This window comes from Triticum aestivum, chromosome 3D, assembly GCF_018294505.1.
Source record: "Triticum aestivum cultivar Chinese Spring chromosome 3D, IWGSC CS RefSeq v2.1, whole genome shotgun sequence".
Taxonomy (NCBI): domain Eukaryota; kingdom Viridiplantae; phylum Streptophyta; class Magnoliopsida; order Poales; family Poaceae; genus Triticum; species Triticum aestivum.
The window spans coordinates 4,057,617-4,076,582 of record NC_057802.1 but is presented as its reverse complement, the minus strand read 5'-3'; the positions used below and the strand labels follow the sequence as shown (position 1 = coordinate 4,076,582).

Here is an 18,966-nt window from a genome sequence, read left to right as displayed (position 1 = left end):
GAGAGTCCTACAAAACAGCATGGTAATTTGCTTTAATTATGATAGGCATTCAAAATTAGTAAAAAAAAATCTTATGAGTGTGTTGAATACTATGAGAAGTTTGATGCTTGATAATTGTTTTCAGATATAAAGATGGTGATATTAGAGTCATGATAGTTGAGTAGTTCTGAATTTGAGAAATACTTGTGTTAAAGTTTGTGATTCCCGTAGCATGCACATATGGTGAACCGTTATGTGATGAAGTCGGAGCATGATTTATTTATTGATTGTCTTCCTTATGAGTGGCGGTCGGGGACGAGCGATGGTCTTTTCCTACCATTCTATCCCCCTAGGAGCATGCGCGTAATACTTTGCTTTGATAACTTATAGATTTTTGCAATAAGTATATGAGTTCTTTATGACTAATGTTGAGTCCATGGATTATACGCACTCTCTTCCTTCCACCATTGCTAGCCTCTCTAATACCACGCACTTTTCGCCGGTATCATACACCCACCATATACCTTCCTCAAAACAGCCACCATACCTACCTATCATGGCATTTCCATAGCCATTCCGGGATATATTGCCATGCAACTTACCACCGTTCCGTTTACTATGACACGCTCCATCATTGTCATATTGCTTCGCATGATCATGTAGTTGACATCGTATTTGTGGCAAAGCCACCGTTCATAATTCTTTCATACATGTCACTCTTGATTCATTGCATATCCCGGTACACCGCCGGAGGCATTCACATAGAGTCATGTTTTGTTCTAAGTATTGAGTTGTAATTGTTGAGTTGTAAGTAAATAAAAGTGTGATGATCATCATTTTTAGAGCATTGTCCCAAGTGAGGAAAGGATGATGGAGACTATGATTCCCCCATAAGTCGGGATGAGACTCCAGACTAAAAAAAAGAGGCCATAAAAAAGAGAGAAAAGGCCCAAATAAAAAAATGAGAGAAAAGAGAGAAGGGACAATGTTACTATCCTTTTACCACACTTGTGCTTCAAAGTAGCACCATGATCTTCATGATAGAGAGTCTCCTATGATATCACTTTCATATACTAGTGGGAATTTTTCATTATAGAACTTGGCTTATATATTCCAATGATGGGCTTCCTCAAATGCCCTAGGTCTTCGTGAGCAAGCGAGTTGGATGCACACCCACTTAGTTTCTTTTGTTGAGCTTTCATATACTTATAGCTCTAGTGCATCCGTTGCATGGCAATCCCTACTCACTCACATTGATATCTATTGATGGGAATCTCCATAGCCCGTTGATATGCCTAGTTGATGTGAGACTATCTTCTCCCTTTTTGTCTTCTCCACAACCACCATTCTATTCCACATATAGTGCTATGTCCATGGCTCACGCTCATGTATTGCGTGAAGATTGAAAAAGTTTGAGAACACCAAAAGTATGAAACAATTTCTTGGCATGTCATCGGGGTTGTGCATGATTTAAATACTTTGTGTGGTGAAGATAGAGCATAGCCAGACTATATGATTTTGTAGGGATAACTTTCTTTGGCCATGTTATTTTGAGAAGACATAATTGCTTAGTTAGTATGCTTGAAGTATTATTATTTTTATGTCAATATTAAACTCTTGTCTTGAATCTTTCGGATCTGAACATTCATACCACAATTAAGAGAATTACATTGAAATTATGCCAAGTAGCATTCCACATCAAAAATTCTGTTTTTATCATTTACCTACTCGAGGACGAGTAGGAATTAAGCTTGGGGATGCTTGACACGTCTCCAACGTATCTATAATTTTTGATTGTTCCATGCTATATTATATTCTATTTTGGATGTTTAACGGGCTTTATTATACACTTTTATATTATTTTTGGGACTAACCTATTAACCGGAGGCCCAGCCCGAATTGCTGTTTTTTGCCTATTTCAGTGTTTCGCAGAAAAAGAATATCAAACGGAATGAAACCTTCGGGAACGTGATTTTCAGAACAAACGTGATCCAGAGGACTTGGAGTCTACGTCAAGAAAGCAACCAGGAGAGCACGGGGCAGGGGGCGCGCCTACCCCCCCCCCCCGGCACGCCCTCCACCCTCGTGGGGCCCACGTTGCTCCACCGACGTACCCCCAAACCAACAGAGGCATCCACGAAAACCTAATTCCACCACCGCAACCTTCTGTACCCGTGAGATCCCATCTTGGGGCCTTTTCCGGCGTCCTGGCGGAGGGGGCATTGATCACGGAGGGCTTCTACATCAACACCATAGCCTCTCCGATGATGTGTGAGTAGTTTACTTCAGACCTTCGGGTCCATAGTTATTAGCTAGATGGCTTCTTCTCTCTCTTTGGATCTCAATACAAAGTTCTCCACGATTCTCGTGGAGATCTATTCGATGTAATCTTCTTTTGCGGTGTGTTTGTTGAGACCGATGAATTGTGGGTTTATGATCAAGTTTATCTATGAACAATATTTGAATCTTCTCTGAATTCTTCTATGTATGATTGGTTATCTTTGCAAGTCTCCTCGAATTATCAGTTTGGTTTGGCCTACTAGATTGATCTTTCTTGCAATGGGAGAAGTGCTTAGCTTTGGGTTCAATCTTGTGGTGTCCTTTCCCAGTGACAGCAGGGGCAGCAAGGCATGTATTGTATTGTTGCCATCGAGGATAACAAGATGGGGTTTATTTCACATTGCATGAGTTTATCCCTCTACATCATGTCATCTTACTTAAAGCGTTACTCCGTTCTTATGAACTTAATACTCTAGATGCATGCTGGATAGCGGTCGATGTGTGGAGTAATAGTAGTAGATGCAGGCAGGAGTCGGTCTACTTGTCGCGGACGTGATGCCTATATACATGATCATACCTAGATATTCTCATAACTATGCTCAATTCTATCAATTGCACATCAGTAATTCGTTCACCCACCGTAATACTTATGCTCTTGAGAGAAGCCACTAGTGAAACCAATGGCCCCTGGGTCTATTTTCCATCATATTAATCTTTCAACACTTAGTTATTTCCATTGCCTTTTATTTTACTGTGCATCTTTATTTCTCTTTATCATAAAAATACCAAAAATATTATCTTATCATATCTATCAGATCTCACTCTCGTAAGTGACCGTTAAGGGATTGACAACCCCTTTATCGCGTTGGTTGCGAGGTTCTTATTTGTTTGTGTAGGTGCGAGGGACTCGTGCGTGATCTCCTACTGGATTGATACCTTGGTTCTCAAAACTGAGGGAAATACTTACGCTACTTTACTGCATCACCCTTTCCTCTTCAAGGAAAAACCAACGCAGTGCTCAAGAGGTAGCATACCTGAGCTTGAACAGGAACAGATCCTACGCAAGTGTCACTCCGAAGCATATGGAGGACACCACGCTGGAGATAGAACTGCACATAAGGTATTGCAATCCGGTTTTTATTGGCCTACTCTCTTCAAAGATGCCCGTAAGTTTGTCTTGTCTTGTGATGAATGTCTAAGAATTGGTAATATTAGTAGACGTCAAGAAATGCCTATGAACTATTCACTTGTTATTGAACCATTTGATGTTTGGGGCTTTGATTATATGGGACCGTTTCCTTCCTCTAATGGGTACACACACATTTTAGTTGTTGTTGATTACGTTACTAAGTGGGTAGATGCTATTCCAACTAGTAGTGCTGATCATAACACCTCTATTAAGATGCTTAAAGAAGTTATTTTTCCGAGGTTTGGAGTCCCTAGATATTTAATGACTGATGGTGCTTCACATATTATTCATGGTGCATTTCGTAAAATGCTTGCTAAGTATGATGTTAATCATAGAATTGCATCTCCTTATCACCCGCAATCTAGTGGTCAAGTAGAATTGAGTAATAGAGAGCTCAAATTAATTTTGCAAAAGACTGTTAATAGGTCTAGAAAGAATTGGTCCAAGAAACTTGATGATGCATTATGGGCCTATAGAACTGCATATAAAAATCCTATGGGTATGTCTCCGTATAAAATGGTTTATGGAAAAGCATGTCACTTACCTCTCGAACTAGAACATAAGGCATATTGGGCTATTAAAGAGCTCAATTATGATTTCAAACTTGCCGGTGAGAAGAGGCTTTTTGACATTAGCTCACTTGATGAATGGAGAACCCAGGCCTATGAGAATGCCAAACTGTTTAAAGAAAAAGTTAAAAGATGGCATGACAAAAGGATACAAAAACGTGTGTTTAATGTAGGTGATTATGTGTTGCTATTCAACTCTCATTTAAGATTTTTTGCAAGAAAACTTCTCTCTAAATGGGAAGGTCCTTACATTATCGAGGAGGTCTATTGTTCCGGAGCCATAAAAATCAACAACTTCGAAGGCACAAATCCGAAGGTGGTAAACGGTCAAAGAATCAAACAGTATATCTCAGGTAATCCTATAAATGTCGAAACTAATGTTATTGAAACCGTAACCCCGGAGGAATATAAGGGACACTTTCCAGAACGTTCCAGACTCCGAAAAGGAATAGGTACATGGTACGGTAAGTAAACCGACTCCAAAACAGTTCTAATGGCAATTTTTCTCCGTTTTGGAATATTTTAGAAAATAGGAAAATAAGAAGTAGTCCGGGAAGGACACGAGGCTTCCACGAGGGTGGAGGGCGCGCCCTACCCCCCTGGGCGCGCCCCCCTGCCTCGTGGGCACCCCGTGCGCTCTCTGGACTCCGTTTTCTTGCACGATACTTCTTTTGGTCGGTAAAAATTCATTATATAATCTCCCGAAGGTTTTGACCACCGTACCATGCAAATATCCTCTGTTTTTGTTTCGAGCTGTTTCTGCCGCAGATTAGAGCAAGATGTCTTCTCAAGAGTCAGTCGGGGAGAGCCGGGTGTCTAATCCGACACCGGGGCCAAGAGCAAACAGTGATGCTGACCACTTTGGGCCATCAACGAAGGAAGAGATGGAGGCCGACTTGAAAAGGATAGATGCCATGGAGGAGGATCAAGAAGTTACTTCCCGTTTCCGAGCCGGATTCACGATGGGGGAACTACATAGCTCAGCTATTCCAAACTCGGTCATCCCCTCCAATGTTAAATTTCTCTCTTATGAAAATATGAAAAAGAGTGTTACTTGTTCTCCCGCAGCTATGCAACATCCATGGGTGAAAGGAGCTTTAACCATTACGGGTAAGCTCTGTAAGGAAATAAGGGACCTCAAGCAACAAGTCAATAAGCTCGAGGAAGAGAATCGTATCCTGAGGGGCATCATCGCCAAGAATATCACATCACCACCTCCGAAGAAAGAAACATAATCACATGGGTATGGGCACTCCCCTTGGCAACTGCCAAGCTTGGGGGAGGTGCCCCGGTATCGTATCACCATCACACTCCTTTCTTTACCGTTTTTGTTAGTTCGATCCTTTTGGTAACATCTTGATCTATAGAATAAAGTTTTGGTATGATTTAGTTTTGAGTTTTGCTTTATGATCCTTCTATGTAATCGAGTCCGTGGGCTATATATAATAAAGATTAGTGTTGAGTCAAGGGCTTGATTATCTTGCTATGATTGTGAGGGAATAAAAGAAAAAGAAAGAATAAAAAGAAATAAAGAGATCATATTGATCTTATGGAGAGTAATGACTTCACATATAAAGAGTATGATGAATACAAGTTGTTGAGAGTTGACAAACATAGTTTTGGTCATCGTTGCAATTAATAGGAAGTAATAAGGAAAGAGAGGTTTTCACATATAAATATACTATCTTGGACATCTTTTATGATTGTGAGCACTCATTAAAATATGACATGCTAAAGAGTTGATGTTGGACAAGGAAGACAACGTAATGGGTTATGTTTTCTTATATCCGAAATAAAGTATATTGTCATGGATCATCCAACATGTTGAGCTTGCCTTTCCCCCTCATGCTAGCCAATTTCTTTGCACCAAGTAGAGATACTACTTGTGCTTCCAAATCCTTTAAACCCAGTTTTGACATGAGAGTCCACCATATCTACCTATGGATTGAGGAAGATCCTTCAAGTAAGTTGTCATCGTTGCATGCAATAAAAATTGCTCTCTAAATATGTATGACTTATTAGTGTGGAGAAAATAAGCTTTATACGATCTTGTGATATGGAAGCAATAAAAGCGACGGACTGCATAATAAAGGTCCATATCACAAGTGGCAATATAAAGTGACGTTCTTTTGCGTTAAGATTTTGTGCATCCAACCATAAAAGCACATGACAACCTCTGCTTCGCTCTGCGAAGGGCCTATCTTTTACTTTTATCTTCTACCCTTATGCAAAGAGTCATGGTGAGCTTCACCTTTCCTTTTTACATTTTATCCTTTGGCAAGCACACTGTGTTGGAAAGATCCTGACATATATATCCAATTGGATGTGAGTTAGCATGAACTATTATTGTTGACATTACCCTTGAGGTAAAAGGTTGGGAGGCAATACTATAAGCCCCTATCTTTCTTTCTGTCCGATTAAAACTCCATAACCACAAATATTGCGTGAGTGTTAGCAATTGTGAAAGACTAAATGATAGTTGAGTATGTGGACTTGCTGAAAAGCTCTTATATTGACTCTTTCCGATGTTATGATAAATTGCAATTGCTTCAATGACCGAGGTCATAGTTTGTTAGTTCTCAATGAAGTTTTTGATTCATACTTGACATTGTGAATAGATTATTACTTGAGCATAAGAAATCATATGACAAAAAATATATATAAGTTGTTGTTATAAGACTTATCATGATGCCCTCATGTTCGTATTTTATTTTATCGACACCTCTACCTCTAAACATGTGGACATATTTATCGTTATCGGTTTCCGCTTGAGGACAAGCGAGGTCTAAGCTTGGGGGAGTTGATACGTCCATTTTGCATCATGCTTTCATATCGATATTTATTGCATTATGAGTTGTTATTACACGTTATGTCACAATACTTATGTCTATTCTCTCTTATTTTACAAGGTTTACATGAAGAGGGAGAATGCCGGCAGCTGGAATTCTGGGCTGGAAAAGGAGCAAATATTAGAAACCCATTCTGCACAACTCCAAAAGTCCTGAAACTCCACGGAAGTTATTTTTTGGAATTAATAAAAAATACTGAGCGAAGAAAGTACCAGAGGGGGCCCACACCCTGGCCACGAGGGTGGGGGCGCGCCCCCTGCCTCGTGGGCCCCCTAGCAGGCCTCCGGTGCCCATCTTCTGCTATATGAAGTCTTTTACCCTGGAAAAAAATCATAAGCAAGCTTTCGGGAAGAAACTCCGCCGCCACGAGGCGGAACCTTGGCGGAACCAATCTAGGGCTCCGGCAGAGCTGTTCTGCCGGGGAAACTTCCCTCCGGGAGGGGGAAATCATCGCCATCGTCATCACCAACGATCCTCTCATTGGAAGGGGGTCAATCTCCATCAACATCTTCACCAGCACCATCTCCTCTAAAACCCTACTTCATCTCTTGTATCCAATCTTTGTCCCAAAGCCTCAGATTGGTACCTGTGGGTTGCTAGTAGTGTTGATTACTCCTTGTAGTTGATGCTAGTTGGTTTATTTGGTGGAAGATCATATGTTCAGATCCTTTATGCATATTAATACCCCTCTGATTATGAACATGAATATGATTTGTGAGTAGTTACGTTTGTTCCTGAGGACATGGGAGAAGTCTTGCTATAAGTAGTCATGTGAATTTCGTATTCGTTCGATATTTTGATGAGATGTATGTTGTCTCTCCTCTAATGGTGTTATGTGAACGTCGACTACATGACACTTCACCATTGTTTGGGCCTAGAGGAAGGCATTGAGAAGTAATAAGTAGATGATGGGTTGCTAGAGTGACAGAAGTTTAAACCCTAGTTTATGCGTTGCTTCGTAAGGGGCTGATTTGGATCCATATGTTTCATGCTATGGTTAGGTTTACCTTAATACTTCTTTTGTAGTTGCGGATGCTTGCAATAGGGGTTAATCATAAGTGGGATGCTTGTCCAAGTAAGGACAGCACCCGAGCACCGGTCCACCCACATACCAAATTATCAAAGTAACGAACGCGAATCATATGAGCGTGATGAAAACTAGCTTGACGATAATTCCCATGTGTCCTCGGGAGCGCTTTTCTCTATATAAGAGTTTGTCCAGACTTGTCCTTTGCTACAAAAAGGATTGGGCCATCTTGTCTGCACTTTATTTACTTTCATTACTTGTTACCCGTTACAAATTACCTTATCACAAAACTATCTGCTACCGATAATTTCAGTGCTTGCAGAGAATACCTTACTGAAAATTGCTTATCATTTCCTTCTGCTCCTCATTGGGTTCGACACTCTTACTTATCGAAAGGACTACGATAGATCCCCTACACTTGTGGGTCATCAGTGTACCTCCTGCTTCGTCGTTGTCACCACACTCATATCCTCCTACCGGCACCATGGCCGCCCTTGCTCATATTCGCATGTTGTCGTCGGGGTTGCCTTTGTTCCTCTTCGAGCACCGTCGCTGCGGCTGCCTCCATCTCCATCTGCTCTTCACCACTGCATCTCTCCACTCTCTGCCCCCGCCACCACCACATCATCGCCTGTGCCTCCTTGATTTTTAAACTCACCCGAGAGTTGGGCGCTCATGGAGTTTCACTTCCATCTCCTTCTTGAACTCTCAAGTGTCATGGTGAACCTCCGTTGAATATCTTGTACTCATTGCTACACACCTACCCACCTTTTTTTCTTCTGAATTTTGCCGTGACCTAGTTTAACATCTAATAAGGCCTTGTCCAGCAAATTTTATGAAGCTCAAATCCTGACCATTAGTTGTGCCGGGGATCCAAGCCATAGGCCTGCAAGTGATGTGCTAGTTAGTAGCTCTGACTTATTATTACCTGGCCCATGGGCTGCCCTAAAAAAATACTATTCCCTTGGCCACTCTAGACTACCCCGTGTTGTTTTCCCCTTGAAAAAATGGTTCATATTTGTTAATTAGTGTGCAAATTTAATTTGTTGAAGTATTTATTTTCTTGTAGCGAGGTCTCTGAAACAAGTCCAATAATTTAACCGAATATCCGATAGTCAAGCACAAAGTATTGTTGTGAGATACACAGTAGGGTTTTAGTACATCGAGGCTTTGATCTCCAAGGTTACAATCGATTATGGGATCACAAAAAATCATTATCCACATATGATATCTAATTTAGGGATCATGATAGATACAAATCACAACAATATCTGTTTGGTTTAACCCGCTAAAAAAACAGTTTGGTTACTTTTTTGCATGGTAATCCATGTCTCATTTATATCATAAGGATCATAGTACAAGCAATGTACATACTGGCCTGACAAAACTGAAAAGACGGTAGAATGCTAGCCTTTGCATACAGAAACACCAACCAAGAAGTAAAATTACAAACAAGACCGGAGAATCATCTGAGCTTGACACCAACGCCCGTCACCTGCCTCTGGCACCACCATAGCAGCCACCAAAGAAGAAAATGATAGATCACCTCCACACCCGCTAAAAAACCTGTTTGGTTTAACTGCTGAGATACACAGGAGGGATTTCCCTTGTACTCATACATGGGGTATACTTGATCTCCAAGGTTACAATGGATTATAGGATCACAATGAATCATTATCCACATACCATCTAATTTAGGGATCATGATAGATACAATTCACAACAATATCTGTTTGGCTTAACCCGCTAAAAATATTGTTTGGTTTAACTCCACCGATTTTGGTTAGGATCATGCTCGTTGACCCCCCACCCCCCCCCCCCCCCCCCCCCCCCCCCCTCCCCGGCGCAATTTCAACTGAAATAGAGGTTGAGACCGGGACCTGATATACCAAGGAAACAAATCGTACTTCAACAGCTCTTATAGCCACTTTCTCTCTCCGAAAGTGAAAATCAACCTCGACGTGTGAGTGCGATACATTTCCTTTTGAAATACCTAGATAGACAATTGCAGCCCCCTCCCCCACAGGATTATATGGCCTCAATCTTGGTGTTTAGCATGCGTTCAACATGCTATTGGAAAGTGTATAAAAGCCTTGCTTGACATCAGATTTGCATTTTAGAAGATAGATCCATGTAAAACAACTAAAATCATCCACGAAACTCAGATACTATTTGAAACCACCAATAAAAGTAATCACAGGACCCCATACAAGTAAGCAAATATGTTCAAGCGGCACATGGGTAATGTCGACGGTCGGGATTTGAGCTACATAAAATGCGCCTTATTTGATGTTACACCAGATCACGGCAAAATTCAGAAAAAAGAAAGGCGGATAGGTTTGTACAGGATTCGGCAGAGGTTCAGTTGACACTTGAGAGTTCAAGGATGGACGCGACATGCTTTGTTTCTGCTTTTCTGCTTCAAGAACCATGACAGAAAGCGAAACAGCAGCAGCAGCGAAGATACTCCTGCTGCTCGTGATGCTCATCTTACTCCTCACCGGAGATTATGATCTTTTTTGAACTAGCAACAAACAGCACAGCACAGCACTCTGTCTATATATCCCTCCCTGCCTCCGTGTCTGAACTTTTGCGTGAAACAGAGTTCCTGAACTTCATAATTAACATGTGCTAGGAGTAGCTCTGATCCTTCTGTGTGAATGTTTGAGAGGAAAATCAACCTTGCGTCGCAGGAGAGAAGAGAGAAGCCTATGGGCGACGCTACAGGTTGTGTGGGTGTGTAACTTGAATAACAAGCAGAGCATAAGAAGAACGGCAAAGCTTTCAGTAACCTCCAAATTGCAGCAGATGGGAAGGGCACCTCTCCTTTGGTTCTTCTTGTTGATGATACTGCTCCTTCTATGGAGTTTCAGTTAAGGTAAGGCCATCTCTCAATAACTTCTGTAGTGAAATGATGAAAGTTTTGCACTTACATGTGTTGCAGGAATGATGATTGCTCCTGCAGCAAAACGTTTCATATCCGTTCGCAGGATATGAAACCCCGGCATGATCGTCACGCCATCTCTTCCTGCCAAGAACACCACAAATCCATGCAAATTTTGTGCAATTACATCCATAAAAGAATACACTTTGGTGAACAAATACCACAGCATCCCACAATGCGCTGCCATTCAAATATTCAACTGAATGAGATCAATATTGTACAGAAACAGTAACAACAGCGCCAATGGGATTATCAATGGCATTATTTTACAGAAAGCAGTTCTCTCCAGGTTCACATTTACAATTTGCATCATCATTTTCGATGTTTTCTCTTCGTATTAAGAAAAAGAGTATTTGTATTAAGAAAAGAGTATCTTCTTCACATTGGACACAACAGAACCTTCTGTGGTAGGTCCAAATCTAACCAAGGATAATCTTACACTTTCAAACCTTCCAAAACAAATATTGACTTGCTGAGCGCACCTGAGGTGGGTAGAGGACAAAATTTGGTCCAAAGTTACGATGTATAGGCATTTCACTCTGAGAATGAACTTATCTCTGATAATACTGAAGAATCTGCAGCAGGAGCGTACTCGTCCCCGCAGAAGAATGGCTCAGGAGGCATCTCCAGGCCATCGATGCCAGCTTCGAGCATGTCTATCACCTCGCTCATCGCCGGTCGCTCGTCTGGCTTCATCTGGATGCACCAAAGCGCAACGACGCACAGCTTCCTCTCCACCTGATGGATACCAACAGCCTCCGAGATCTCACCCACCTCTTGCCGACACAGCTGATTGTATACCCATGCCGGGTAGTACGTCTGGCTCCTTGACGCTCGTGGATCCACGTTCCTTAGCCCACCGGCCATCTCCAGCAATAACATCCCGAAGCTGTAGACATCAGACTTGGACGATATGGCGCCAAAGCTACGGGACACCATCTCAGGAGCTATGTAGCCAACTGTTCCCCGCGCAGCGCTCACCGGCAAAAAGCTGTTGTCCCTGGGGTACAGTTTCGCCAGTCCAAAGTCAGCGATTTTTGGGGTGAAGTCACTGTCCAACAGGATGTTGTGAGGCTTGATGTCGAAATGTAATATCTGCATATCGCACCCTCGGTGCAGATAGTCGATCCCTCTGGCAATGCCCAGAGCAATCTGATTGAGCTTGTCCCAGGAGAAACTCTTCTCTGGCGAGAAGATGTACTTCTCAAGAGATCCATGAGGCATGTACTCATAGACAAGAGCCCTCCTCATTTCCTCCGAGCAGAAACCCACCAGACGCACTACGTTGACATGGTGAATGCTTCCGATGCTGGACACCTCACTGATGAATTCTTCTCCATTGGACATGGAACTGACCAACATTTTGATGGCAACATGGACGTCACCGGGAAGCACACCTTTGTACACGGAACCATAGCCTCCTTGGCCCAGCTTCTCCTTGAAGTGGCTAGTGATCGCAGTGATGTCTGTGTAAGCGTACCTTGTTGGGCCAAGAGCTAATTGCATCTGGAGGAACCTCTCAACTGCATCAACTGATATCTTTGTTAGCCAGTACTTGTAGGCAAGGAAGGTCAATACGGACAATGGTGCAAACACCAACCTGGATAGTATTGCAAACACTGCATAAACAAGATTGCAGAATAAAGTTAGATGTATACAATCATGGAGCTGTAATTCTTAGCATTGGGCGATTCTGTCATTACCAATAATGAACTTCACAATACTTATGGCAGATACCATGACCACCGCTGCCCAAAATAATTTCGTTTGGTAGGAGTGGTCATTTACACATCTCAAGAAATGCATGTCGATGCCAACAATAGCCAAAGTCTGATTTAGGATGTTTGAACTAGACATCTTTTCGTGGAAGTTACTGCAAGTAATAACAGGGACTGGTGAGAAGATAAACAGCTTAATCTAATTCGAGGCAGAAATTGCAACCAGAGAGAGAAGTATCTAGTCCACAGAATGCAGACTCACCTCATTGAATCATTCAGGCATCTGTTGATGATCCTAGAATATGTCCAGGGAGCAAAATATACAGGAAATCTAACAGCAAACCCTGTCCTCATAAATTTTACGACATCTTCATAATCATAACTTGCAAAACCATTTGGCCTCGGATGCCAACTTCCCAGAGGAGTCATGGGCAAGTATCCACGTGAAGGCTCAACATGTTTAGACCAATAAGAAAGCACGGTAGTCAACACATAAACAAAAGAAGTGTTGGTGCTCCGGCAAGCAACAGGCCTATAAATAGCATTATTTTTTATCATGCGTGAACAACTCACAAAGGCGGCCCATTGGCCTGAATCCGGATAGAGCAGTATCGTGTTAGCTGATTGCAATCCATAGATATAAGGGCGTTGATTCCTCTGAGGAATAGGGCAGATGGTGCTATTATCCAAACTGGCATCAACAACCCAGAAAACAGAGTCGCTGTAGGAAATGTTAGTGACGAGATATCTTCCCGTGTCGATGTGAATTATAGCCTGGCTATCGCTACAAACTAGCTCATATTCTTGAAGACCACAACCAGGCGGATCACCTCCTAAACGGAAAGGATGCTTGATGTCTTGGAGATGTCCACAGGAGAAAGAGGGGCAAACTGCTTGCCTGAGAGTATCTTCTGCTCCAGTCTTGGCTAAAAGAACTGAAAGTGTGGAGGAGATTACTAATGTTTGGAGTATAATGGAACGTGGAAATGCAACGGAGTTCGTCATGAGAGCTTCACAGATGCAGGATCAGGCATGGAAGCCGGTGCTAGAGTTAAGAAGAAGGCTAATTATCGAAGCCTGGTCTTGAATGACATACGTGTTTTCTGGTGCATATGGACTGATGGAGACACAAGAGGAAGAATAGTCAAGCCTGGTGTGCCACCTGATTGCTGGTTTTCTTAGTCAAACTAGTGTACAGGAAGATAGACTTTGACTTGTCAAAGGCAACATCCTGGAAGATAAGGAAGAAAGGTAGCCAAGATATTTCTTCTTTATGATTTCAACATTACAAGAAGGTGGCTTCATCTCATTTCCTCCTTACCTTCATTCTTCACAGAAATGTTTGAAGCTTTGGTTCTAGCTCTGTTGTTCCTAGATCTTGACTATGGAATCAACAGGGCAACAGCAACTAGCGAGGGAGATTTTTTCAATAACTGCCCACCATCCAGGTGCATCGAAGGCGGAACAGAGATCCGATTTCCGTTCCGCCTTGCAACCAGCACCCCATCCTGTGGAGCACCTGGCTTGGAGCTAGCATGCTCTAGGGAAGCAGATACCATCCTACTTCACCCAATCCTTGGACTATGCAAGGTCACTGCAATCGACTACAGATTTGGTCTCCTGAATGTCATCCCGCTTGAAGAATCATGGACTAGGTGCCCCCTTCAGAAGATCTCTGCCACCAATCTATCAACTAGTCTATACATACCTGACAGTTACAGGGGTGAAACTGCAATCCTGGTACGCTGTTCAAGAGAGTTGATAGCAACAGAGAAGGCCGGTACAATACCAGGTACGGGGGACAGTATTGTTGGCCCAATCTCTTGCATGAGCAACACAAGCCAGTTCATGTATTTGATGGACGGCAGTGAACCAATGTATATTCTTCCCTTAGACTGCACAGTGGTTTCAAACGGTATTCAAACGCCGCGGGATTATGATATCAAATCTGTTTGGTTATTCACCGAAAGAGCCAAAAGAGTCATTGCATTTGGTGAGACAACCTTGACTTGGTCGGTTCCTAACATAACCAACATTTGTCAAGACTGCGAGAAAAACGGGCATCCCTGCGGATTCAGCTCACAACGCAGGCAAGCATTCTGCAAGCACCAAGGTATCGTTTCTAGTAATTCTTAAGCATCCAAGGATTTGTTCTGAATATTTGCATGCGTTAAATTATTTTTGACAAGAGTACCTAAATGATCCAAATAAAGAACAGTTTTTTATACACCATTTGCTATATATGCAAATGTCTCTGTTTACCACATATCTGAGTACAGTAAATATTTCACACTTACCCATACAGATAGCATATACAAGATGAACAGTATCCCATTTTGTAGTTAAATTCTTACTAGAAAAGTATCACATTGTTTCAGAAACAGCGACTATGTTTAGCTCTGAAATTTCTGATAAACAGGCTGGTTTACAGGGAAAAAAATCTCTAAACAGTTAAACACACTATTCACTATATTGAGGAAATAATCATGCTTGAACAGCCATATCAAGAAGCTCAGGGATGAAAAAACTTCATGATTATGCTGACAAGCCAATGAGGTAGATTCATGTTATAAGTGTTATGACACCTTCTGGAAAGAAGGCCTGAATTCCAGCCCAACTAAACTGCATTTTTGTGATGCTCATACTTTTGAAGTTATTACTGAAGAAGAAAAAAATGATGTCCAAGAAAGTTCAGATATATGCAAATAGTTTCATCATTATGTTATTTTATGAACCTAGCATGCTCTTCAGTAGTTCGGAAAACAATATGTCAATACGATAATTGTGTTCTTTGGTAAACCTACATGCGCTGCTCTTAGTTCAAATATATCTGTCGGATTTAAATTCAACATATTATATCAAGTCGGATTTATGGTGCTTATCTTATTAACTTAAGCTGTTAGGTTTTCTCACTTGTTCAAGAATTGTAGCAATGCCCAATTTAATTTTTTTTTCACCATATATTACTGATCTGTGTTTATTACAAATTACCATACTGTCATGTGGACACTGCTATAATGTCCCACCCGCATGAATTGAATCTCTTTTCAATTCCATCAACACAGAATTGACATGAGTTGGTGCCTTATTTAACGAAAAAAATCAGTAGCCATTTTCTCTTTTATAGAAGAAATTGAAATTGCCTGGATTCTATTATTTTATTTTCCAAGCAAAATCTAAATCGGTTATTTCCTACATGCAGGTTCACGTGTGAAAGTCATTGCAGGTATTATGCATACATCTTTTTGTTTATTACTCTTATTCTTGCATTTTATTATCTAATATAAGACGAAAGGAAAGAAAGCAGGATTTCTTTCAATCCAAGTATAACTCACTATTTGCCTGCATTCTTGTTTTTCAGCAACATCATCGGTAGCCACATTTGTTGTTCTCTTGTTGACGGCAGCCACAGCACTCTATCGGTCCCTAAAATCAAAGGTTGATGAAGAGGTGCGTTTGAAAATTGAAATGTTTCTCAAGGCATATGGCACATCAAAACCAACAAGGTACACGTTCTCTGGAGTTAAAAAGGTAACAAGACGATTCAAAGATAAACTGGGTCAGGGTGGATTTGGAAGTGTATACAAAGGTCAGCTGGCAAATGGAGTACCCGTGGCAGTAAAGATGCTGGAGAACTCAAAGAGTGACGGGGAAGAGTTCATGAATGAGGTTGCGACCATTGGTAGGATCCACCATGCTAATGTGGTCCGTCTCTTGGGATTCTGCTCAGATGGAACAAGGCGTGCTCTTATGTATGAATTCATGCCTAACGGATCACTAGAGAAGTATATATTCGCACAGGAATCAGATATTTATCGAGAGCTATTAGCACCTAATAAAATGCTGGACATAGCATCAGGCATTGCACGAGGAATCGAATACCTGCATCAAGGGTGCAATCAGCGGATCCTCCATTTCGACATCAAGCCTCACAACATCTTGCTAGACTACAGCTTCAGTCCAAAGATTTCAGATTTTGGGCTTGCAAAGCTGTGTGCAAGGGATCATAGCATCGTCACGCTGACTGCAGCGAGAGGAACAACGGGTTACATTGCGCCAGAACTGTATTCTCGGAACTTTGGGAGAATATCAAGTAAGTCCGATGTCTATAGCTTTGGCATGCTGGTGCTGGAAATGGTTAGCGGGAGGAGGAACTCGGATCCATGGATTGAGAACCAAAACGAGGTTTACATCCCAGAATGGATATATGAGAAAATAAGCACGGGGCAAGAACTGGAATCATCAAGGGACATGACGCAAGAAGAGAAGGATACAGTAAGAAAGCTGGCCATTGTGGCACTGTGGTGCATTCAGTGGAACCCAAAAAATCGCCCGTCCATGCCCAAAGTGTTGAACATGTTAACAGGAACCTTGCAGAGTCTAACGATGCCCCCCAAGCCATTTGTTTCGTCTCCGGGCCACCCCATGCCGCAAATCTAAAGATTTGTTTCACTGCGACTCTGAATGTATTTCTTTTGGACACTGAGACTTAATTTGTTGCAGTAATGCCTATTGTATTGTGTATGACACTTGATTTTCAGCTCGATAAGCAGTCTAATGGTAAACTGTACGGCATCTCGTCATGTGAACTATCGCAATCGTCTGCAATGGTCTGCAATGTGGTGGTCGGCACACCGGACAGAAAGCCATCGGTCACCATGTGGTGGCATTTGTGTGTTTCAGAAATTGCTGCTCAACTTACAGTTAGCTAATTTGCTACTGTCACCATGTAGTGTAAGTACGGGGGCAAGACATCCGATTCCACAACAGACTGCAAACTGGCGTACAAGCCATGGTAAATAGTTGTCGTTTACCATGTACTAGCCGGAGTTCAGCCTCACTGAAATTCGTCCTCGTCTCCTTGCCGGATCTGTACCAGCAGCAATCCATGTCCAAGTGCTCGGAAGGAATCCTACTCAGGCCAAGGTAACTAAGTAGGCACACGAGATGGTAATGCACACGAGAGAAAAGGGAAGGAGGAGGTTCACCTTTCTCGGTGCGGCGGCGAGCTACCGGAGACGGCGGCGGTGGCGGCTGCGGGAAAAGGAAAATGCTCAGGCACGGGAGAGTGGCTGGCGCCATGGGAGCGCGAGGGTGTCCGGGGCGGGGGGCGGTCTAGATCGCCGCCTCCCCCGCCGGAGCTCCGTCGGGGAGTGTGGTGGGGCGGCCGGCGGCGGCGGCAGGGGACGGGAGTAAAGCAGCTCTTTTTTTATTCTTCTGTGAAATGTGGGGCGGCCGGCGGCGGAAGGGGACGGGTGTAGATCCAAGTAGGCCTCGAGTTTTTTTTCTCTGTGTTTCTTTATTGTTTTTTAATCTTTTTTTAGTTTTTCAGCATTTCTTCAGTTTTTTTTCTTTTTTTCTTTGTTTATTTTTATTTTTAACACATTTCTAATGTTTTTGTACACGTCGTACATATAGTATACAGTGCAACATTTTCTTGGTACCTAGCCCGCAAAAAAACATTTTCTTGGTACACATGGAACATTTTCAAATATATCCTATACGTTCTTTTTTCGTATATATATATATATATATATATATATATATATATCCTATACGTTTTCTCAAAGATTTTTGGCAAAAAAAAAAATCTCAAACATTTTTCAAATACGCATTGGACATTGTTTTAATGACACGAAACATTACTTTAACTATGTGAACTTTTTATAGAGGTTTTATCATTTACACCACTAGTTGTGTCCCACTACCCAGTTTTGACATTAGAAGTTACAACTACTCAAAAATTGCATTGTTTCGTGAGATGCTTGTTCAAAAATGCATCTTAAAATTTCATCATTTCGTTAGATGTTTGCTAAGAAAACACCATCAAACATCATTAATGTCAGGTCAAACCCATTGACCATGTTATGTGACCAAAATACCCACATGTCAGCGCTCTCTATCTCATACTGATAAGATGGGCCCCATTTGTCAGCAGCAAGCAAGCGAATAATTTAGAGGAAACTAAGAAAATTGTGGGGATCGAGTGGGACTCACACTTTACGGTAGTAAGATGAGTTGTCATGTTGGTCCATGAGGATGTTGGCCATGTAACATAGTAAACGGGCGTTGAGTTGGCAGTAATGGTGTCTAGTGGCATTTTTTAGCATGCGCCTACTGAGCGATAGCATTTTAAGCAGTTGAAACTACTATTCATATGGTTCGGGATGGATTTGGAACCAATCTATTCAAGCAAGGATGGCGTGGCGGCGGCGGCATCCTCGTGGTGGACCTGTGTCCTCGGGCTCCGCCGTTGCGACGGCGTTTGCTCCAGCGTCGGCGCAGAGCTTGGGAGGTAGTCCAGGAGCGGATGCAGATTGTGGTCTGCATCGACGACATCTGGAAGACGGAGCATGTGCTGGGCTCGTGGTTCATGGATGGCAGATATGGTTTCCTCCTTCGGCGTTTTAG

General features: G+C 42.2%; 2 protein-coding genes across 6 annotated transcripts; one reads left to right on the top strand and one right to left on the bottom strand.

Annotated features, from left to right (window-relative positions):
• Positions 1–11,027: 11,027 nt before the first annotated feature.
• Positions 11,028–17,798, bottom strand: LOC123076766 (rust resistance kinase Lr10-like). 5 transcript variants are annotated; one of them, XM_044498883.1, is made up of 4 exons: positions 12,818–13,902; positions 12,566–12,710; positions 12,438–12,456; positions 11,028–12,360 (listed from the first exon to the last, which is right to left on the bottom strand). In XM_044498883.1, the coding sequence occupies exons 1-4, from the start codon at positions 13,558–13,560 to the stop codon at positions 11,372–11,374; spliced, it is 1,896 nt and encodes a 631-aa protein (XP_044354818.1). In that variant the 5' UTR covers positions 13,561–13,902; the 3' UTR covers positions 11,028–11,371. The 5 variants fall into 5 exon arrangements, with proteins under 5 accessions (XP_044354818.1, XP_044354821.1, XP_044354819.1 ...); XM_044498886.1 differs by lacking the exon at positions 12,818–13,902 and adding an exon at positions 17,544–17,798 and having other exon boundaries at positions 11,028–12,456; positions 12,541–12,710; XM_044498884.1 differs by lacking the exon at positions 12,818–13,902 and adding an exon at positions 15,891–15,967 and having other exon boundaries at positions 11,028–12,456; positions 12,541–12,710.
• On the top strand, positions 13,886–16,995 carry LOC123076767 (rust resistance kinase Lr10-like). The gene is made up of 3 exons (XM_044498888.1): positions 13,886–14,668; positions 15,758–15,781; positions 15,917–16,995. The coding sequence occupies exons 1-3, from the start codon at positions 13,894–13,896 to the stop codon at positions 16,993–16,995; spliced, it is 1,878 nt and encodes a 625-aa protein (XP_044354823.1). The 5' UTR covers positions 13,886–13,893.
• Positions 17,799–18,966: the final 1,168 nt, after the last annotated feature.